The sequence below is a fragment of the Alternaria incomplexa genome, assembly GCF_024043165.1.
Source record: "Alternaria incomplexa strain BMP 0042 chromosome Unknown scaffold_23, whole genome shotgun sequence".
Classification (NCBI taxonomy): domain Eukaryota; kingdom Fungi; phylum Ascomycota; class Dothideomycetes; order Pleosporales; family Pleosporaceae; genus Alternaria; species Alternaria incomplexa.
Window position 1 is genome coordinate 143201 of NW_026249872.1, and position 21970 is coordinate 165170.

The 21970-nt window shown below is 51.3% G+C and overlaps 7 protein-coding genes across 7 annotated transcripts; 2 read left to right on the plus strand and 5 right to left on the minus strand.

Annotated features, from left to right (window-relative positions):
• Nucleotides 1–3887: 3887 nt before the first annotated feature.
• On the minus strand, nucleotides 3888–7114 carry J4E90_010546 (uncharacterized protein; the record flags this gene model as incomplete). The annotated part of the gene is made up of 7 exons (XM_051440058.1): nucleotides 3888–3893; nucleotides 4321–4969; nucleotides 5022–5088; nucleotides 5147–5754; nucleotides 5912–6176; nucleotides 6237–6480; nucleotides 6530–7114. 7 exons carry the CDS (start codon nucleotides 7112–7114, stop codon nucleotides 3888–3890), a joined length of 2424 nt encoding a protein of 807 aa, XP_051286100.1.
• A 1410-nt stretch (nucleotides 7115–8524) lies between these two features.
• J4E90_010547 (uncharacterized protein) lies at nucleotides 8525–10605 on the minus strand (the record flags this gene model as incomplete). Its single annotated transcript, XM_051440059.1, has 3 exons — nucleotides 8525–9622; nucleotides 9674–10053; nucleotides 10110–10605. The coding sequence occupies 3 exons, from the start codon at nucleotides 10603–10605 to the stop codon at nucleotides 8525–8527; spliced, it is 1974 nt and encodes a 657-aa protein (XP_051286101.1).
• Nucleotides 10606–12368: 1763 nt separating this feature from the next.
• Nucleotides 12369–13126, plus strand: J4E90_010548 (uncharacterized protein; the record flags this gene model as incomplete). The annotated part of the gene is made up of 2 exons (XM_051440060.1): nucleotides 12369–12374; nucleotides 12557–13126. 2 exons carry the CDS (start codon nucleotides 12369–12371, stop codon nucleotides 13124–13126), a joined length of 576 nt encoding a protein of 191 aa, XP_051286102.1.
• Nucleotides 13127–14345: 1219 nt separating this feature from the next.
• On the minus strand, nucleotides 14346–15097 carry J4E90_010549 (uncharacterized protein; the record flags this gene model as incomplete). The annotated part of the gene is made up of 2 exons (XM_051440061.1): nucleotides 14346–14921; nucleotides 14975–15097. 2 exons carry the CDS (start codon nucleotides 15095–15097, stop codon nucleotides 14346–14348), a joined length of 699 nt encoding a protein of 232 aa, XP_051286103.1.
• A 558-nt stretch (nucleotides 15098–15655) lies between these two features.
• J4E90_010550 (uncharacterized protein) lies at nucleotides 15656–17915 on the minus strand (the record flags this gene model as incomplete). The annotated part of the gene is made up of 2 exons (XM_051440062.1): nucleotides 15656–17781; nucleotides 17843–17915. The coding sequence occupies 2 exons, from the start codon at nucleotides 17913–17915 to the stop codon at nucleotides 15656–15658; spliced, it is 2199 nt and encodes a 732-aa protein (XP_051286104.1).
• A 343-nt stretch (nucleotides 17916–18258) lies between these two features.
• Nucleotides 18259–19570, minus strand: JIP5 (WD repeat-containing protein jip5; the record flags this gene model as incomplete). Its single annotated transcript, XM_051440063.1, has 2 exons — nucleotides 18259–19171; nucleotides 19221–19570. 2 exons carry the CDS (start codon nucleotides 19568–19570, stop codon nucleotides 18259–18261), a joined length of 1263 nt encoding a protein of 420 aa, XP_051286105.1.
• A 798-nt stretch (nucleotides 19571–20368) lies between these two features.
• Nucleotides 20369–21474, plus strand: J4E90_010552 (uncharacterized protein; the record flags this gene model as incomplete). Its single annotated transcript, XM_051440064.1, has 2 exons — nucleotides 20369–21236; nucleotides 21293–21474. 2 exons carry the CDS (start codon nucleotides 20369–20371, stop codon nucleotides 21472–21474), a joined length of 1050 nt encoding a protein of 349 aa, XP_051286106.1.
• Between the last annotated feature and the right edge of the window lie 496 nt (nucleotides 21475–21970).

Sequence of the window (21970 nt, forward strand, 5' to 3'; positions counted from 1 at the left end):
GAGGGGCCGCGGGTGAGCTATGACGACTACTTACCACCAGATCGCGACCCTGAATTCCTCAAAAGGAGCTTTAGCTTCTTCACACGTATTGCCATGATGGGCATTGTAGCTGCATCACGAAAACGTATTCCCAGTGCGACTTTCAAGATGATTGGTCGTTGTTTCCAGATTAGCCCCACAAAGTCACGGGAATCAGGCAGCAGCTGAAGCGGGTGGCATGTCAGAAGCTCGCCACACTCGCCATGTCTCGCAACGCCAGTGCACGACATCCGAAAAGCGAGGATGGATCTATGCAGCGTCTGCTCGCACATTGACCTTAAACCTCCCGTGGGTTCAGAACAACCTCTTGGTTCTTATGATGAGCTGCTGCACAAATCCCACAGTCTTGGGCCTGACCGTAGTGGCTGCGGAGGCTGCGCATTCTTTTGCGCGGCCCTCTTAAGATTGGAGAAATCAATACGTCCAAAACCTGAATTCCGTGGCCTCCTTGTTACCTTAGTTCGCGACACTGGTCGTCTCTCCAGTGATCTGTTCTTGTGCGCGTCATCTCAAGGCGGGCAGTATCAAAGATACGGCAGAAAGCTCGATATCTGCACTGGAATTGATGTTACAGGTATGTTGAACGCAATTTAAGGCACATGTATTATTAATTTGAGACGACCCAGATCAGGAGTGTCCCTTCGCACACCCGATACCTCTGGATCCGCGTGACAGCAGCTGCTTCGATACTATGAAGCGATGGATGCGCCAGTGCAAGACGCATGAATCCTGCTCTCAGCCTGTATCTGTCACACTGCCCAAGCGGGTCATCGAAATACCAGTCGACTCTTCCGTGCCACCAAGATTACGAACGACCAAGGCTAAACGGGGCCAATACGTGATCTTGTCCCACTGTTGGGGCAGCAAAAGACACGCAACACTCATAGGCTCGTTGCTTGCTCGATACCACGAAGCTATTGACATCGAAACGCTCCCAAGGAATTTCAGCGACGCCATTGAGATTACACGAAAACTGGGCTTTCGATACCTCTGGATTGACGCATTGTGTATTGTACAAGATAGCGTTGAAGATTGGTCACAAGAAGCTGAAAGGATGGCCTCTTACTATGGTCTCTCGACGCTTATGATATCCGCAACAGTAGCTGAAGATAGCAGTAGCGGGATCTTAACCGAGCGAGAGGCATTCTACTCTCCGCACTTGGGTGCGGAGAAAAGATATTGTTTGAATGATGCATCATATAATGATGACTGTGATATCGAAAGTTCTGTCTTGGCTACACGTGGCTGGACCACGCAGGAAAGGATGCTGGCGCCCCGTATTGTACACTACGCAAAGAGGCAGATGGTATGGGAATGCGCAGGGGGCTATTGGTCCGAGCTTCCAGGGCAAATGGATGGGGAAAAGTCTTATTGGAAATTGGAGTTTCAACAACTCGTCACCAAGGCTCTGAGTCAAGCGAGTAGTGTACCATGCGGTGTGTCAAAGGCTTGGACAAAATCTACCCTGTCGGATCGACTTGCCAGGTGGCATGCCTACATCTGGGGAGACCCGCCCCTTCATTTGACAGTACCGACCGACAAGCTTCCGGATCGACTTGACATGTGGCGCTACTACATGTGGGAATACTCGCCCCGTCATTTGACAGTACCGACCGACAAGCTTCACGCCATCGCTGGTGTAGCAAGAATATTGAATGATGACAACGTGCTTGGAACGTACTTGGCCGGAATTTGGAGCAAATGTCTGGCGGCTAGTTTGTCCTGGGGAAAAATGTCGGGAGTACTCTCTTCGCCACCTGTATACACAGGGCCTAGCTGGAGCTGGGCGAGTGTGACCGGTGGACCGGTTCCGCTGAACACACATATAATGTCAAGAAATAGGACCCCGTCCAAGTACCCGCTCGAAGAAGGATGGGCTACAAGATCAGGTCTTAGGTTACTCGATCAGCATATCGTATTACAGGATGAGCATAATGCCTACGGCGCTGTTCTAGAGGAATCTTACATCATCGTGGAAGGCGTATGCATCACGTATGAGGATCACTGTCGGTTGTCGAGAGAGATATATCAGATTGAGTTTAGTCGTGTGAAAATGCGTCTTGATAAGGGTGAGTGGAGAGGTGGTCAGTGGTATCCCGATGGGTGGGATCTTGCTCAAGATTCAAAGGACGACGTTGAGCCTGACCGACCGAAAAACTCTTTGCAAAAACCGGAGTCTTGCGACTTCGTCTTGTTGTTAGTTGCAGAACGACCGGTTACCACAACAGGAGGCAGATTATTCATGGAAGGCTTCTTAGTCGCACTACTCCTTAGCTGGGTTGATCGAGAAGCAAACGTCGCGCGCCGGATTGGGATATGGGACGAGCGTTGTGATCAGGAACAGTACGATCGTAGCTTCCAGGATTTTGAGTGGAAGCAATGGAAGCTGAAGCTGGTTTGATCTCTCAAGTGGTCATTACGTTCGATTGATGGGACGCTGTTATCGCTTTCATTTACAGTCTTGTTCTTGGATACTAGCTAGAGAAGCGCGTCATGAATTGAAACATATTGAAGCTTCAACAGAAACCCAAATAACACGACCGCAGTTTGACGATACCATCTCTCTGCTCGTGGAAAGACAGGCACTACCACCGACCCCCACAATCATCTCGATCAGTATCACAGGAAACTACCAGACTAAACAGTTCTTACTAAACCTTGTCCGCGACCGGACGTACCCGATAAGCGATTCTGTCTTCTTCTCCTTCCGGTGCTCTGATTTGCTGGTACAAGGCTATTGCTTTGGTCCGGTCTGGCTTCTATCTTGTTCAAATTGATGCTACACTTCTCATAGTATTGTTCAGCTCAACAAAACGCGTGACTGTACAGCTATCATAATCTCCATCGTTTCCTCTACTTCTGAATGCAATATAGAGGCAGGCTTAAGATGAAGGTTTGTTGTTTTCGGGGCGCGTCGTTGGCGCGTGCGGGGTGCCGCCAGGGGGACCAGCAACCGCCGCATACCCGGTACCTACAAAAGCACTGCGCCGTGCAGTCATGACCTATCGCCCCATCAATAAGGCCAGGAGCAGGTACGTGCCAAGCACATCAGCTATCTTCCAAGACTCAGGGACAAAGATGAGGTGGGACAAGTGCAACACTCTTTGATCAAACCGACGCTTTATGACATCTGCATGTTCTTGGATGGTGATTCTTGGATTGATTCTTCGAGTTGTGCGAATTTACTTTTGCTCAGTTGAATTGAGAGAGGCGCAGGTTGCGCAGCGGGCTGGTGTAGCGAGGATGCCTGTCTGGCGGCAGTACCCAGGTAGAACTTGGAACACTTTTACCAAAGATTTAAGGCTGTTGACTGGGGAAGTTGGACGGCAGATCTGCTGTGCAATTTAAAGGGACCCTTTCAAGGAAACAGCGCCATTTCCTTTGTTTGGGGAGTCGCACCTAGATAGGCCTGTGAAGGATCGAACGATCAAATCCAACAGTGAACAGCGTCCACGGTAAGCGAAACTAGGTCCACACTGGTGGTAGCCCGGGAAAGGTTCTCCAAAACTTTCGCGTGCAGCTAGATGGACCTGTACGCAAGATTTCACTCAACACTTGTATTCGTTGATCACAGTTTTGTACCGAAGTTAGTTTCTCTCTATATCATATAGTTTTCCTAGGTTTCACCGCTCAATTCTTACGCCTGTCCATCCGTATACGATACATCTTCTCGGAAAAATTGATTGCGTCGACGCTTGTAATGTGCTCAAGAAGCACACGTAATGTTTCTGATCTTGATTTACAACCTAGGACCTTCGCGCATCGATCAACGAATTCTTCGAACAGTGTGCCCATCTGAAAGCTGTACGGAAACCGAATCAGAACGTCATCAGATACATAGTACGTTGTTAAACCTTCAATAACGGCAAGTACAGCCTCTGGCCCGTACAAATGCAAATTTCCGTAAAGCATGAAAGCAGCCGAAGAGACGTCGTCTAGCAATGCAGCGGCTCGTAAGAAAGAAGGATATGTGGACCCTTTGAGTCTGCGCTCCAGGTATAGCTCTTGCTCACCCCAGTGCCGTCGCTCGTGACCTAGGGACTTGAAAATATCCTCAGATATGTTTTTTGACCATGGATACCCACGCAGGGCTGCCACATACGTCATGTATGCTGTAGACCCTTCCACAGGCGCAGTAGCATCATCATTATGCTTGAGGGTCAGATACAGCTGATGATCGTGTATAACTTGCATGTGAAGGCTGGTTCCCCCCTCATGTAAAGAGGGGAACAGTAATGGCCTCTTTCCATCGAACCGCAAGAGATTCAGTGACGTCATTACCTGCGGGTGTAAGAGGAGCACCTGGTCAAAGAGCCTCTCCCATTCTTTGTCGTAGCTGAGAGCATCCTCGATAGATCGTTCGCAATGATGTGCGAGAAACTCGAAAAAGTATATCGCAAGATATGCAACAAAGCGGTCGGAACTGTCGGGTGAAGACAAGACAATACTAAACAGTTTCAACACCCGACAATGACTCTTCCGGTTGAGAACCGATAAATCCCCTCCTTCGTTGATTTTTTGAGAAACGAATGCTCTCGCAGAGTCGTGAGCGAAGTTTATCTTGTCCTTGTGATCGAAGGTCAGGAAGTCGGCGCCTAGGTCGCGCACGTCTTGTTGAGAAAGGCTCGCATTGTCTGGGCCTTCTTCGTATAACTTCAGTCTCAGGATCCTGGTGAGACGTGCGACCGACAGTCTCTCTGCCCAGCAAAGAACGAAGCGAAAGAGGTTCAGCCTAGTCTTTTGATAGGAATCATACTCGCTCAAAGTCCAGAGGCGTTGGTATGCAGTCTGAAGTTGTTCAGCTTGTTCTTGGCTTCCCGAGCCTCTCAATTGGTCAAGAAGCTTTTCAGCATGCTCTTCGGTCAACACGAGCTTTTGTGGATGATTTCTAGGGAACAGAATCTGAAGCCAGATCTTGACCCACACGAACCTGGATCTGTTAGCGGAGGAAATTGAGTCATTTGTATGAGTTGTCCACTTACATTCCTCTGGCTCCGGTCAACAATAGGTTTCTCATGTCCTTGCGACGTTGTTCCTGCCCAGGTCGAACTATGTTCATGTCAGTTTGAACTCGAAGCACCACAATAGTCACGATAAGGACACTTACAGAATATCGAGACGCGCCGGGTCTTTGCCAAGTTATCTTGATTCCTGCCATTTACTGGCATTGCGCCAGAGTCTGCAGCTCCATAGTTGATTTCGGTGTCAACGAAAGCTTCGAGGTCTTTCATTGTGTCTTCTGGTGTCACTTTGAACTCCACAAGATCTGGTGGAGCAAATCGGTTGTCTACCAGCACGTGTTGGTGGGATGAGAAAACGAGAAATACGTTCCCATGTTTTTCGATGATGGACTTCATGTAGTCAAGGAAGAGGTCACTGCCTTCCGTTTCGTCCAATGCATCGAGACCATCCACAAGGATTGCTATCCTAGTCAACTTATCACAATCACCTATAAGCCTAGCAAAAAGAGCTTGCCATTCTTCGATAGGTACGGGCATCTCAGGTCCCGTAGTTTTCTTGTCATGGAAATCGTACGCAGATGGAGCCAAAGTACTGTCTAGTCGCCAGGACAATTTCCAGGTAAGTGACCGTATGATTGTCTCGAGACCAGACCGTAAGGCACCCTGGGCAGAGCAGAAATAAGGGATGACGCGCACAGGCTCGTTTGGGCCCTGTGTACTCTCGAACGCTTGCAGGCTTAGCAATATCCGATGCCTATATGGGTATCAGCAGCTTATTCTTGCACCTGGACGCCACTCACATGATAGTGGTCTTCCCCATGCCATAAAAGCCACTTATCCAGAGTATTCGTGGCGAATGCGGTACTTCGGGTTGCAAATCATTGTCATCACGACAACAAAAAGCACCAAACCAAGCCTCGTATTCATTCGAGTCCAGAAACCACTGCGCGTAATTCTTGGATCGACCGTCCGACGTTATTTCCCGTTCGATGTTGCTTGGCGTAGCCTCTGGATCAGTACTGCTTCTCATCCATCTGAGTGCAGCGGCGACTTTCGATTCCGCGGCCTCTCTCTCGTTGATACGCTTTCTCGCTCCACTTAGATTCTCTCCCCGTTGCTTGAGGTCTTTGACTTGCTCAGCCCACGCATCGGGATCATTCTTCATCAGGGCAACGGCTATATCGTGAACGTGAGCAAGGTGAACCTATCATGTGCGCTGTTAAAATAATTGCTCACCCTTTTGTTTCATCTGACTCCACTTCGATTTGTCCGATAACTTGTCTAACGCGAGTTGAACGCTACACATAAGCCGCAAAGCCATGATGTAGATATCAGGGAGCTGATTCTTCAGCTCCTGTTCCTCAGGCCCCATGGCAGACATCGCTTCGAAGGATAACCCGTTATTGATAGCATTGCCAACTGCAAAGTATGCGTCCAGAGCTTTGGATCTGTACTCCGCGTTCGGTCCGTTGGTCGCAATCTGACAGTATTAGCTAGAACAATACTGGCAAGCAATATGAGTGGTGTACCTCAGCAATAGCGAAGAAGCCGGCACAGATAATGGGCGCGATTTTATATGGATCTAGGGCTGCGATTGGCATGACAACGCTCCTGACACTGGCCATGGTAGGCAACCATCGTTTGGCTCGGCGAACGATGTCATTGGATTTAGGGTCTTGCTGGATATATTCGGGAAGAGTCCGATCGATGGCTGTGCTGTGAAGCCCTTGCGTTTCTCGAAGCACAAGATCTATGTAGTCGTATTCATGCTCATGCTTGTCCTTGAGGGTCTTGAGTGCTTCATGCCACTTCTCTGCGTTCCTTATTGTAAGCCTGCTCTCCAGATTGACCGCCTGTTTTGAATCCTTTGATGCAGCTTGAGTGAGCTCAGATGCACTCTCTGCGTCGGTGGAACGAGGAACCCGTTGTGCCGGGGATTGGGCGACATTTGTGAAGGGTACAGAGGCCGGTTGTTGTCGCGTGTGGTCGCCTACGACTGTATCGCCCTCGCCCAAAGTAGGCGAGTGTACATGACGAGAAGCATCCTCAATGTTGTGAGCTCCGTCCACAGGGGCAGGTTCGTCATTTGGAGCACCGTGGCCGATAGCGGACATAGGGGGAGGCACCACGGACGTGTCGGTTGCCGTCGGGGCTGATGTCGAAGAACCCACTGGATTTGAGGTAGCCCGCAGTTGACTAGGGCGCGCTGGGAGGGGAGTTTTCGTAGCCGTGTCGCGACGTGGTTGGGCTTCGCGATGGTGAAAAATCTTACTGGCCGCCCGCTTACACCTTTCCCACCTCCCACGAGTGGCAGAAGGATCGGTCATACTTTCGTGCCCAGACGAGCTCACTCGGAGTGCGCTGCGGGCTAAAAAAAAAATGTGTGAAGTATGAGGAAGGAGCATAGAAACAACGAGGGGTCATAACGCAAGGCAATCATCAATCCTGCACGACAGCCAATACCTCAGCCTTGCCGCGCCACAAAGCCTTCGATGTAATGCCTAGCCTGCTGTGCACCGGTGAGCGATTCCGGAAGTGCTTGTCGCGTGCCGAGCCGTCGTAGGATGTCATTTGCGGTAGTTTGACGCGAATATGCATGTAGCAGGGTATGGCTGAGCTGAAGGAGAAGGGCAAATAGGACGGAGGTGTACCGCAAGGCGAGGAAGACTCAACCCGCACGGTGACGTCATACCACTCATGCCAGCACTCGGCTTGCTCATAATCCATTAACTCATATCGTTCTGGAAATTCTTTATCAAGGTATAAGTATAGGCATATTATGGAAACACACCTTCATTGAGATTGCTGTATAGAGTTACTTAGCCGCGTACTATTGCCTTGCTCTATATCAACATTCCACCGTGATAAGTATACATTGTGTTAGGAAGTATGTACCTTTGAAGCTTCAGCAACGTGTATGCAGTAACATGCTACACGAAATCTTGGGAGGGATTCTTGTGGGTGTAGATACAGACTACGAGGGTTCTTAAAGACTCGAAGGTTGTCAGCTCAATCGCAATGTATCTACCCCGCTTCTTCGTAACTAATGTCACTAGTCATTGTGCTGAATTTGTAGATTGCTAATTATTATAATACGTAACTGTTTCTATACTTACAGATATTTGTCGACTTCTATCCACTTTCTTAATAGAGTTCTTAGTACCTTCTATAGCTGTGCCTCGCTTGGACGACTGACACACTCAACCGTGAACAGATATCTCACCCGTTCTCTAACCGTGCTAGCAGATAAGCTGCGCGCCATCGCTAGTATCGCAAGAATGCTAAACAATAGCGGCGAACTTAGAACGTACTTAGGCAGGCTCTAGACCGCGTCCCTACTAGCCACGCTCGACTAGATTCAAGCGACAGGTTTCCTCTCTTCGCCCCCTGTATACACAGCATCTAGCTGGGGTTAGGCTGGTGTAAAAAGCGGAGTATCTTATCATTTCCCAACAGCCAAGCCGGATACTCTGCTCCAGCCCGCCTACATCGACATTTATAACAATAAGGCTAGAAAATTCTATTTAAGCCCGACACAACCTTCCGTTCTGTGTTTGAACACCTTGTTCTCCATCTCGGACTACCCATCTCTCACTTCCAACAGCAGTTGTTGCGTAAAAGAGATCAGATGGGTCCCACTTCTGCTTAATCTCGCTCAATCTCGGGTAATACCCACCGTAGAACGAGTCTTGCCAGTCCGGCTCCCCAACGGTGGCTTCATTCAGATAAACACCGCCGCCTTCGGAAACAGGCGTTATATCGCGCCAGGGCTGAAGAATATTCTCTTGGAGGTCTTTGTTCACAAGAGCGAGAGCTTCTGGTGTAGAGTGATCCATTTTCTTGTTCGAAGAAGTGATCAAGAATAAAGCACATTCGCGCCACGCTGGGTTGGCAGCATTGTTGGTGTTTGCGTACTCCTTGGGCGTCTTGTGGTAGCCAAGAAGATGTTTGCCAGAAGAAACATGTTGCTTGATAAGGGCAAAGGTTTGGTTGTACTTCTCTTGGAAGTTACGCCGAGGAACGATGCGATTTGCTGCCATGGTGTTGTCCAAGCCAATCGGGAATGAGTTAGCACCCCAAGTTGCCTGATAGGCAGAGTAGAAGGTATTATGAGCCAGTCGCTTATGAGGGGTCGTAAGCGTGATATTGTTCTCTTCAAGGTAGTTGAAGAAAGGTTTGACGGTCTTATCATACGTTTCCGCTGTATGATTTGCTGCAAAAAGGAACCGCATAGTGAGGAACGGCTTGGGCTCATTTCCCATGATAAAGAAGCTGTACATGCCTGACTCTGCCCAGTCGAGGAAGACGTCAAAGAACTTCTTGGTGCCCTTCCAGAAGTCTTCAAGGCTGTTGTTTGAAGCGTCGATTTGCCAGCCAGCAGTAACGACGTTAATCTTGGGATGTGCCCGGATAATAACTGACACTACGACGCCAAAGGTGCCGCCACCACCACCACGGAGTGCCCAGAATAAGTCAGGGTTCGAAGTCTCCGATACTGTGATGAAACGGCCGGCGGCGGTCACAATCTGGAAGGCGACAACATGATCGGCTGACATGCCGTAAACACTAGCAAGAGGATTTTGGCCTCCGCCCGTGATCATACCACCAGCATATCCGACGCTCTAGTGAATGTGAGTTGTTTGTGATAGAACGATAGACCAAGGAACACTCACCCAGGATATGGCACCAAGAACAGTGACACCATGCTTGTCCGCAGCTTCGTATACCTGCCTGACTCTAACTCCAGCGCCAAGCTTCAACGCCGGTCCAGTATAGCCTGGCCCCTCGTAGTTAGGGAAAAAGTCGATTTGCTCCATGTTATGCATCCATAAGCTCAGCGCTCCGGCACCGGTAGACTTTCCTAGGTAGCAATGACCGGTGTTTTTGATAACTAGGCGAAGATTGGTCGCCCTTGCGAAGTTGATGGCAAGCTGGATCTGCGCTACGTTGGTGACTTTGACTGCATACTCAGGATATCCACCAAGACTACATGACTTGCCGTCAGTGTTGTTCTTTGGCATACATGTCCTACCCTGAAATATAGGCCACATGTCTAGAAAAACGATATCAGCAAACGGTTTAAATACGCTTATAGAAGTCATTCCATACTTGACGTCGGATCCGCCTCATGGAACAGCGGGTTTGTGAAGTTGTTGGCGATATCCGTGCATTTTGCACTGTCTTTCTTGCCCCATTGCGTATCGTAGCATGGAGCAGCGATGGGTTTGGTCGGAATCAGCGCTCCACCTAGAAGCGCGTTGAAGACGTCCCAGACGAATTCCTGTGGCCACTCCGAGTCACCAGGAAACGTCTTGCAAGATGCTGAGGCTGCACGTCGTACACGCACATCACTCGCAGCGGTGCTGTCGTCAAATGCGAAGTACTCGACATACTCCGAAACCCCCTCCTCGGTTGTGAGACGTTCGATGACTGCGTCAGTCAATTGTAGTCTTTCAGCTTCCTGAAGTGGTGCCCCTGCTGGGGAAGCGGCTGGGACAAAGGCAGCTGCAGGCTCAACATCAGGAAGAGAAGAGGATTGGCCAAGGATAGCCGCCGGGGCAATGAGCAGGAGAAAGCACGTGGCTACCCGATGCATAGACGCCATCGTGAAAGCTACGGGGTGGATACGAGGTGGATGTAAGAAGAGAGCAACGCAGGATGCCTTCTTATTTTATCTTGTTTCTTTAGCCGTTCGATAAACCGTCTTGCAACATTTCTCGCGCGCTCCATTTACATGATTCATGTCTGAGCGCTCTAGATGTTGCCACAGACTGCGCGACGAGCCAGTGAGTGTCCACCGGGGATATAGCAGCGAAGGGATGCAGATCGGATACGCAGGGACTGCATACAGAAGTCGGGCCAAGTCGATGGGCCTGTAAATAGGACGTGGCACTGGTCTGAAACGAGTAGATGTGGCTCTGCCTATGCTGAAAATGGCAGAGGCATGGAATGACCTCGCGGCAGTTACAAGCTACACCAGCAACGAGTAGCAGGCAGCATAACAACTGCAAGCCGCTGCAAAATGCCGACTGTGCTACTTGTGCAAGATGTGCATGCAGGTCTGCGGGCAAACCCATCCGTTTGAAAGCAGCATAGGTGGCTTAGCGTAGGAGGTATAGATGCGTCTCTGGCGTGTTCACATGCAAGACGGCGGCGCAGTGCTTATTGCACAAATTTCTGTCGCTACGCAGATCCTGCCGGATAATTTCAAATATCTCCATGGCAATGTAAATCTCGACATTACTATCAAAGCTAGTTAGCAATCAGCGGTACGCGTGATAGAAGGGTATGTGTAGAGTAACACAAAAATGAGATGGACTACATATGGAGTCGCGGGTGGCCGCCATCGACATGGGCGGCGGGTGCTGCGGGTGGCGGGCGCAAGAGCCTAGCGGCAGGGTCGGCAAGGTTGGCACGGTCACCTGGGCAACCTGTCGCACCTGCTCTTAACAGCCGCCCTTACTTCTCAACCGACGCTGCCAAGCGCTTGGCAAAAGACCCTCGACTGCACACCCCGCTCGTCCACAGATTTATCATATCCCGAAATCCTACCATGTTGGTCTATTGGCGGAAACAACGTTGTGTATGACTACCAAGCAGGTGGCTCAATGAAGCACTCTTTAGCAACTTTCTTACCGAGATTCGCCACAGAGGTCCGGCATCACCAGCGTATTCATATATGCAACATCCAGTCATTCAAGGAGGAAGAGAGATACCGGATGATAAGAAGTGGAGTGCTCAATATCTGCACTTGCGGTATGAAAGTTCAGATGAGCAATTTGACCTGCTGATCGCGTTGTTGATACGCATGGAGATCATCCTTCTAAGTACAAGGGTTGAAGGGACGGACTCTTTGGCCGTCCGCGGCTCGGGGAATTCGGAAGACCACCTTCGCAGGCGAGTTGCTCGAATCAGGGACGCCACACAGGCTCAATGCGATAACTGCTGATGCATGCGGTCTTCGAAGGATTGCGGCGTCGTGAACTCGACCACAGGTGTGAAGCCCAAGAGTGTGATTTGCGCCGAATTCAAATTCATGTGAAAAGTAATGTAATCTGTATCTTACGTTGACGGAATGAAAATGCCTCCTGTTATACTTTCCATGATCTCTTTTTGATGACCATAACACCATGGCGGGAACTGGGCTTCAACCATTGAACATCTTCCTTATAGTTCTCCCTTTTCTAGTGTCTGCCACTATCGTGGCCATTAGAACATGGAAGAAAATCAAGGAGCGCCAATTAGCTATCGGTATGGTACAATCCCGCACGAGTCTAGCGAAGTGAAGGCTGACCAACTTACTTTAGAGGACATACTTCTTATTGTTGCTGAGTGTTTCTTGCTAGTACTGACTGGAGCATTGTGGAAATGCAGGTGCTGATCCGGATCACTGATTTCTTTGACTGACATTTCGTAGTGGTTGTAGTCTCTTATGCTGGCTACCATGCAGAGGACATCCCCAAAGGGGCTATCAATCACGAACAAGTGCGCATCGTAAGTGTAATAATCCCAAACACTGGGGTAGCTACTTGATCTGCTAACAGTCACATTACCAGTGGCGCTACATTAACAGCGCGACATACAACCAAATCCTTGGTCTCGTCAAAATCTCGTTCCTGATCACGTTGCTAAAGCTACGCTCAACGAACCGGCTCATTATCGCGAGCATATGGACTCTGATTGCCGTGAATATAGCCTTCGTTTTCGCCGCCTTTCTTGCACACATCTTTCGATGCCAGCCCATCCACAAGTACTGGCAGACGGAAGTTCCTGGTCATTGCCATAACAACGCACAATACATCTTCGGTGTGATCGCCGTCACCATTGTCACAGATGTTCTTGTGGCATTGATTCCAGCATGGATACTCTACGATATCCGTATGCCTTCGAAGGTCAAATTAGAAGTCATTGTGTTTCTCTCCCTCCCACTTGCAGTTACGGCAATCGGCTGCTATCGACTACATCGCTTCGTCCTCGTCTTCAGCTTGCCTAAAGACGCCTCCGAGGACCCTTACAATGTGAGGAACGCACTTACGAGCCTTGAGGGTAATCTCGGTGTGATCGCTGCTTGCGGGCCGACTATCAAATGGATCTTGGTGAGCTACAACAAGTACCCCTGCACGTGATTATGGCTAATTTCTCAAATCAAAGGGTCGCTTTATACCCTATTTTGATACAGAGCGTTCCGAGGGAGCTTATGTACCAGAAACGCCGAGATTGTCATCGCTCCCACAACTACGTTCGCACGGCTATGTCGGAAGTCAAGATGGCATAGAGCTACAACCCCATGGCATCGACGGCACATATCCACGTAATGTCCAGAACCCATGTTGGAAAGCCGATAGCGATGCGGATAGTGAAAAGCAGTGCATTTCGGACCCAGCAGACAAAGATGGCAAAGACATCATGAGGACTACAGTGGTAGAGTGGGAAACTTCGCCGTCGCGCTAAGTTAAACATCTTCTTCCTACTCGTACATGATCAAGCGAGTGGCTTAGAAGAGTAGTGGCGTGTTCTTCAGCATGGGAGGCTATGTGTCATTGTACATGAATGCTGAGTTTGATATCGATTAGAAAACCCTGACCTTCGCCACGACGCGGACTCCTAAGACACCTTGCTCCTTCCAATCTCTTTTGAAATGTTTCAAGTCTCCACACCTATCACAATGATACCTGAAATTTGTACTGCCGCTATCCTTCGCAACAAAGGAGCTATTCTTCTTATATGACCACTTCCTCTCCTATGCAATTTGTTCCACTCCATAGCATCAACAAGGCGCAGTAAGATCCACAATGAAGATCTAAAATGATATTGAATGAGCGTTCTTCTTACGGTCCCCGTAGCGTGCACCGCTCCGTCCACGGATCGGCTAACCTACCGATGAAACGATGTCAAGCTCAGCCTTCCGGCCCAGGAACACCAACAACCAGTACGCTTCAGACCCTCTTTCTTCAGAATAAAAGCGATTGAGAGGTTGGAGTAAGGGCTTTCCGAATCCATAGAACTTCATCGCGGTCACACGGCCGAGTGCCTGTTCATCCATCGCATGGCCCGCTACCGCCCACCCATTCGAGACGCCCGAAAGCCACCGACCAAATCGGATGGGGAGCAGAGTAGGCCATGTGCTCACCGCGGAACTGAAAAGGCTGGGCGTGAACAATAATGACGCCGCATCGACCATCGACGGCCTAGCTATCGTCTTATCACAAATGTGATGCGTGCAGAGCAGGAAACCATAGTGCATGATAACAGATATTTGTAGGTATATACCAGAGTCTTCGCCTAGTATCAACTCCAGAACCCGATACATAGCCAAATAGCAACCACATCTTCTTGCCTCATCGTCTAGCACTTAAACACCGCCGGTCCAGGGCTCGTATACGTCTTACTCCCCGTGTAAAGGTTGTACAAAATCCCCGCATCATTCTGCTTATACGCACCCGGGAAAGAAACCGTCGCCGGTGTCTTACTCGCCTCACCCCCCGTAACATTAATCTGCGCACACTCCATATAAAACTGCGCGCCCATACTGCTACTCGCTGAGTGCAACGCAATCAACTCTCCCCTCAAAAGATACTGCCCAGGCGCAATACACTTCGGAATCGTAATCGTCTGAACACCTTTATTGGCGATCAAGCGATCAACACCCCATTTGGAGCCGTCAAACGCGTCTTCGGCGATCTTGAACCACCCGCCGCCGACGCCGGAGTCGGTTTTCGCGTCGCTGACTTTCTTCATGTAGGCCATTACGGGGCCTTTGTGGGAGGAGTCGATTACGTCGCTGGGCCCGGAGGTGAGGGTGTGGCGCCAGGTTAGGGTGGCGGTGGAGCCGGCTTGGAGGGTTATGACGGTCGAGGTTTTGGCGGTGGGGTTGGGGCCGCCGTTGCAGACTATGTCGTTTGTGGAGACGTCATTGATGGGCTGGGGGGAAGTTAGATGGGGGAAGGGGTAGATTGGGAGTATGGGGAGCGTACGCCGTCGTAGGAGGGGACGCGGACACCATCTCCTACTGCGCCGCCGTTGACGCTGACGAAGATTGTGTGGGCGGATGCTGAGCTGGCTGCTGCAGCAAGGATGAGTGGGGCGGAGAACTTCATGGTGATGGTTGATGATGCTCCGAGTGGATGTGCTTGATGTTTCAACGTTGCTGTAGTCGGGGTACTTATAAACAATGTCTTCGCCCTGACGTTCAAGATCTGAACCCAGACCCAAGGTTTACATATATTGCATGCTTGGTGATATCGCATCCACATTCCCAGATGCGAACAAGCCTACATCCTGCACCCCAGATGAGCGGAGCATTGCCTTCGCGTCCACCAACCGCATCGCGAGCCGCCGCGGCAAAGGCCTGAAACCGCAACGCTATACCAGCCAAAACCCGGATGAGAAAGGCCGTGTCGCTGGAGTTGCCACGCGATTATATTAAGCAATGTAGAGCGTGTGTCGAATGTTCTTAGAAGTCCTAAGCGAGGTTGTCTTTAGCCAATGGCTTAGCCGTGCGTAGATTGAAGGCGCCAAGCCCCCCGAGGATAGAGTGCCGCCCCATATAAAGAGGCTTGCTCGTGACCTGGTTGACTGGTCGGCGCTAGTGGAAAAGTGCCGACCGGATCGCGATGTGTGGTGATTGTCGGGGAGATGGACCGCCTAGGATGCGCTCAAGCAAGCGTGATCTCTTGAAGCACAATGTCTTCCTTGGCCATCTCTTCGCCCTTCATAATGCCATGGACGTAAGCTTCACCAAGCAGCTCAAATTTCTCGGCAACTCGTTCGACTTGCTGCTTTCTGATCACGAAAGGCACACATGCCCTATCGAAGACAGCGAGCTCATCACCGACTTGCGCACCCCTCGGCACCAATGCAAAGTAGCCCTTCTCGGTTACAGCAAAACGGCGCATCTTCAACGCGGCCCGGTACGCCGTTTGCAAGTCTGCCAGGGTCTTTGCCGGCTTCCTGGTCTTGAGACTGTCGAGGTTGAAGTGACCCTTCTGTCGCCGCTGGCTCATAGTCTGACCAGGTAGGCAAAGGGACCTACCTGTCGTGGCATCGAGGATGAGCCCAAATACCTCGCTGTGATCCGCATCAGGTGGTGCCACGCCAGAGCCATCGCGTCCTGCCAGTAGCGTGTGTAGAAAAGCGTCATAGGTTGAACTACCTTGTAAAAGGTATGTGTGTGTTCGACCAGCGCCCATGACAAGCTCAGCGTAGGATGCTAGATCACGATTGACCCGTTGCGGATCGTCGATGTCCAGAAATGGTTCTTCGCTAACACTGCCTAGGATAGCGATGGTGTCGAATGCTTTGCCGCTCAGTGTGATCTCTTGCTTATCCTCGCTCACAACAGCCTTGGGTGGCTGCGCGCCTGTGACGGGCCTGCCACCCGCGCAGTATACAGCCCAAGATCTTGTCGAATAGCCAAGTACGTCCGTTACGCGTGGGGTGCTCCAGTCTGGGACCCACGACGGTTGAAGCGGGTGTTCATGATCGACGCAGCTCAGCAATTCGTACACGCGATCAGGTATTTCCGTTAAACAGGCTTCGTGATAGACTGCTCTCGCAGAAACTTCGGGATTGTAGTCGGGTACGATATTGGCATCTGCTATACCCAGTACACCATAGATCTTGTCCTTGGGGTTTGTCGCTTGCGCATAACGTGTAGAGACCAGAATGGTTAGCAATGCTTCTTTCGTGACGATTGTCAGGCCATGTACGCGCTCTGCCTGAACAGAGTTCACCACATCAGCACCATGCGGCGGCAATGCTTTGACATCTGCTTTCGTGTTGTACTTCTCATCCAGCTCAGCGTTACCAGTCAGCCAGCTGAGCACATGCGTTTCTGCCAGATCATGACACCACGCAGCAAAGTCGTCCCAGCACACCTCAACCTTGCCGCATTTCACGAATAGGTGTCTCGAAAGCACAGCTTCCTGGATGGTCCACAATCTGCCGAACCAGGGGCGGCGCAGGACTTGACGAACAGCCCACCACGCTCGATCAAGGCTAGGTGGAAAATCCAGCCTCTCAAAGTCCGCTGGCGTCACTTGCGCATCCGTCCCTTGTAACCGCACAAAAATAGTCTCCATCAGATCGAACGCAAGAGCCGAGTCCTCTTCACCGTCATCACCGAGCCATATGAGAGTGTTTGTAGCATGTGTGTAGACCAAGCCCATCAACGGGATCTGCTGCACCTTCTCCGCAATGTCGGGCTGATTGATGCAGATTTGATCTGTCCACAAGACAACGCTATGCTCGGTCGATCTCAAGTGGTCCAAAGCTCCCGCCAGACTTGCGGAGATGTTCAACTGGCCATGTTCGAAAGATATGGTATCTTCGAAGATGGGTGGGCCCCAGACATAGCTGAGTGCAGTGTACCAGACCGGCTTGCCTGTAGTGAGTGAAACAGCATGATTGGTGTGTCGAGTGTAAGTCAAAGTTCTTCTACTGGTGTTTGCTGGGTTGTCGAAGGGCTGTGTATATTGCTCCTCTCGTGCAGGGTGCGAAAAGTCGATGCTGACGATATGTAAAGTGCCTCGCAGCGGACTTCCAGGCTCTCCAGGATGCAGCTCCAAGACGCGGATTTCGCCTTCTCCAAGGGGCTCGTAGAGCTGTGATGGTGGCTCATGCGGTGGGTCGCCACGCTGGCTCCACTTCTGCACCACGAAATCATGGATGTGAGTTTGAGCAATCTCATCGAGCTGCCCATCTACGCCGCCTGGCCCTTCAAGGCTAGCAGCCTGGAAGATGGATGTTTTGGAAAGCGCAGAGAAGAAACAGTTGCAATCATCTGACACGTAGCAAGTCAGTAAGCGATATCGGCGGTATGAGCTGGGGTGGAAGCACTGCACCTTGCGCGTTGGTCGCGCATGGACACGTCGAGGCATGCTCGATATGCTGGTACGATTTCTGAGGATTAGCCATGGTGGTGTGGTGTTGCTGGCGTGAGAAAGGGAGTGAGGTGGCAGTTTCAGCAGGTACGACATTTGGGACTAGGCCCGACTGGGAGTGGGGGCAATTGCGACAGAGGGAGGTGGTGACAACAAGTGTGTGACAATCAGTAATTCCTGTGTATTACTGTGTTGGCGTCAATGGAGTGCTATCGAGGCATGTAATGGCTGCTTCGCGTACCTTTGTAGCGCTACCAATGAAGTCGAAGTTTCTACCTTGCTTCAACTATGCGTCCGCTGCATGCTCACGACGAGCTGCTTCCCAGGATGAGGACAGTCAGCATTCAGCTGAACAACCAGTCACCCGTGTCGCCATCTCAGTCCAGTCCCAGGAACTGTGTGATACCATGGCCCTTGGCTTGTCCGCCCTTGCCCTTCTTTCTCCTCTTGCGCTTCTGCTTAGGCTCATCGTCCTCACTGCTGTCGTCCATGTCCTTATCGCTATCGTCGCTGTCCTCGCTCTCGTGATCTCGCTTGCCGTTTGTAGTTTCCTCATCGTCTTCATCCACATCCTGCCAGGTCTGCTCGCCCCAGACTTTGACGGTCTTTCCACCACTGCTGATCATGCGACCGGTGACGTCGAAACCCAGACCAATAACACTCTCCTTGGCCAGCTCGTCGTGCTTGAGCTCTGCGACAACCTTATTTGGGCCGAGCTTGGCAAAGCGAATGTCTCCATTGCCCAGGCCTACGGCGATGTGCTTTCCGCTAGGTCCAACGCCGTCTGGTACGACAGTGAGGGAGTCGAGGCTCTCGCCGCCTCCCTTAGAGCGGTCGACGATGATGCGCTCATCTTGGTCATCCCAGACTCCGCGCTCCCAGAGTGTGAGGACACCGTCGCCTGCGCCAACGATGACCTTCTCGCCTACGCTTGAGCCCTTCTTTGGTAGACCAGTCACGATGCACGAACTGAGCAGCTCTTCTTCCTGATCCTCACTTCGGACCATGACGCCTCTCCGCAGATCAGTGACGGCCAGTGTGCTTCCTCCCGTTGTGACCCATTGCTTGGCCCAGCCGCTGGTACTCGCTTGCGTGGGCGGTAGAGGTGTGAGGGAGGAGACGTAGTCGTCGTGGGGACGGTGTGTGTTTTCGGGCTTTAGAGAGACCTTTTCGCCGCCCTTGAGGTTCCTGATGTCGTAGATGTGCAGAGAGCCCGAGTCGGTGGTGAGGATGAGGGATTGCGGTGAGAGACCGTAGACGAGGGTAGGCGCATCGATGCCGCCATTCGCACTGTTGGTGTCAGTATCGCTCATGTGACGTCAATGTCTCTTATGCTCACGGATCTAACGGTACACAAATCTTTGCAGTGACCTGGCCAGTCATGCAGTCTGCGACCTTGACCATGCCATCTGTGCCTGCCGAGTACAATGACGTGCCATCGACGCTGTATCCGAGTGTCCGACAGCTGCCCTTGTGTCGCCGTGTCTGCCAGAGCTTGTCTATGGTGCCAAAGCCCTTTTCGGAAGCTATCGTCTCGTCATTGTCGTCGTCGTCGCTTGCGCCCGAGGGCAGTCTGTAGGTCTGCACATGGCCGCTAGCCAAGCCAACCGATATGATAGGCTCCTCTGGGTGGATCGCCTGCACAAAGATATCGTGCTCCACCGGGAGCGCGCACAAGTTCTCGAACATCTTGGGTCTAAAGATGATGCGGGAGTTGGTTGAATGCATTTCGCGACAGCTACAACTGGAATTTTTGTGGAGCCGCGGCTCAGCTCTTGCAGGGCAGGTGCAGCCGACGGCCTTGGCAGGTACACACGCACATGGCGGGCTTTCACCTTCCTGCGAGATTACAACACACCTGCACTCGCGCGCAATTCAATCACATTGGCCTCACTCCAATTTCTCCCTCCAACATGATCACAATGCTTCTCGTATTCACCCAGAGCTGGTTTCAAAGAACATGGGTAAACTCACGACCAGGTCATTGAACACCATCAGGTTGTTTATCCTGATTCCTGGAGAGTCTTGCATTCGGAAAGGTCCTTCACTCATTTCTTCCATCCGATCCAAAAGTAGTTGGACGGCTCCGTAAACCGGGTCTACGGACCACAAGTGCGTCCCTCGTAGCATCGTGAACTTCTTGAACGAACATTCCCTTCCAATCACGGCCATGCCATACAACACGCTTCTTCTCCGCCTGGTCTTTGATCTTCATTGCCCCATCGCAGCTAGTCCTTGGCCAACGACGCGACAGGAAGGTCAACGTTCTTCGCCATGCGTTAAGCCTCGTCCGGCAATGCAGCCGAATCACGTTCATCAATGATTGGCTGTGAACATCATCACCATCTGCAACCATGTCCGCCGCTGTACAATCGGAGCAAAGACGTCCGACATCATGTACGTCTTAAAGAGAAGCCGGGAACCGTCGTTCATCCGAACAGTAGGCGTTGGATCTACCTGCAGTAATTGTATTCCTAATCCTCCATCATGCTCGCTTCATCGCTTCTCTACGGTCTTCTGACCGCCGCATCCTCAGTCAGCGCATACCACCACGCAAAGTCCATCAACTACACCGTCGTAACCGGCATCTTCCAACAAGACGAGCCCTCCACCGACCCCTCGACCTTCAACTTCCTAACCAGCAACTTCGGTCTAATCAACCGAACCTACCCCAGCGATTCTTCCTGCCCAGACCGCAAGCACTCAACCCAATGGCAGCGTCTCGCCCACTACATCTCTACCCTAGACAAGAAGGCACCACGCAATGAGCGCTACACCCTCTTCTTCATGGGCCGCCACGGCGAAGGCTTCCACAACGCCGCAGAATCCTACTTCGGCACCCCGGCCTGGAATTGCTATTGGTCTGAACTCGACGGCAACGGCACCGTTACCTGGGCAGATGCACAGCTCACTATTGACGGCATCGAGCAAGCGAAAGTAGTGAACAAGTTCTGGAGCCACCTCATTAAAGACGAGAAGATTACTCCACCCGAGACTTTCTACACCAGCCCCCTGTATCGCTGTCTCGATACCGCGAAGATCACTTTCGAAGGCGTTAAGCTGCCGAAAAAGAACCCCTTTGTGCCTGTGGTGAAGGAGTTCCTGCGTGAGGGTATTAGCGCGCATACATGCGATCGCCGCCACAGCAAGTCGTTCATCAAGAAGAACTTCCCTGGCTTTAAGTTCGAAAAGGGTTTCGCAGAGAAAGACCCATACTGGACTGAGCTCTTCGCTGAACCGCGCGCAAACCAAGATGCTCGCTCAAAAGCTGTGCTCGATGATATTCTCAGCAATGATGATAGTACTTATATCTCCATCTCCTCGCACTCGGGTGAGATTGGAAGTTTGCTTCGTGGTATGTCACCGTCTCTTCAATGTCGTTCCGACATCTTTGTACTAACGAAACCCCAGTTCTTGGCCATCGCGAGTTCCGTCTTTCGACTGGCGCTGCTATCCCCGTTTTGGTCAAGGCATCTACGCTCAATGCTCCTGCGCCTGCTACTACGACGCTGCCGTATACACCGCAGAAGACGTGCGCGGCGCCGCCTGCTATCCGCGACTCGAGCTGCAATGACTGCTCGTGCTGCACTTGAGTGCATAGTTTAGTTCCGGACGTAGACCCAAATAGCTATTAATTCCGACGTGTAGTCCACGATCTCAGCCACCAAACTCCAAGCTCTTGCACCGTGTTCCAGAACGTCCTCTTTCCCAACGTTAAGCCAGATCATCTCGTTTACCTGCCGTGTCCTCGTCTGTCGTCTTGGCTTCCATGTCCCTATGAGTAATCACCCTCATTCGTGGAAACACGGAGAGAGTTACGTTGTGAATCTCACTCACCACATGGCACATGCCGCTCGTCACCGGTGTCAACTCCGCCTGAACACGGGGTACATCTGCATGGTGCACCGTGTAGACATGTCACTTCCCAATCACTTCCGAACATATGTCACTCGCTCATCTCTATCCCGACATGCTAGCGTCCTCATGCACGATCGACTCCCTAACCTACCTAACCTACTAACCTCGTTCAACGGCTGGCTACCCAGCCACCGAACTCTAAAACTCTATGCTCCTCTCAGCCTTCGGCAT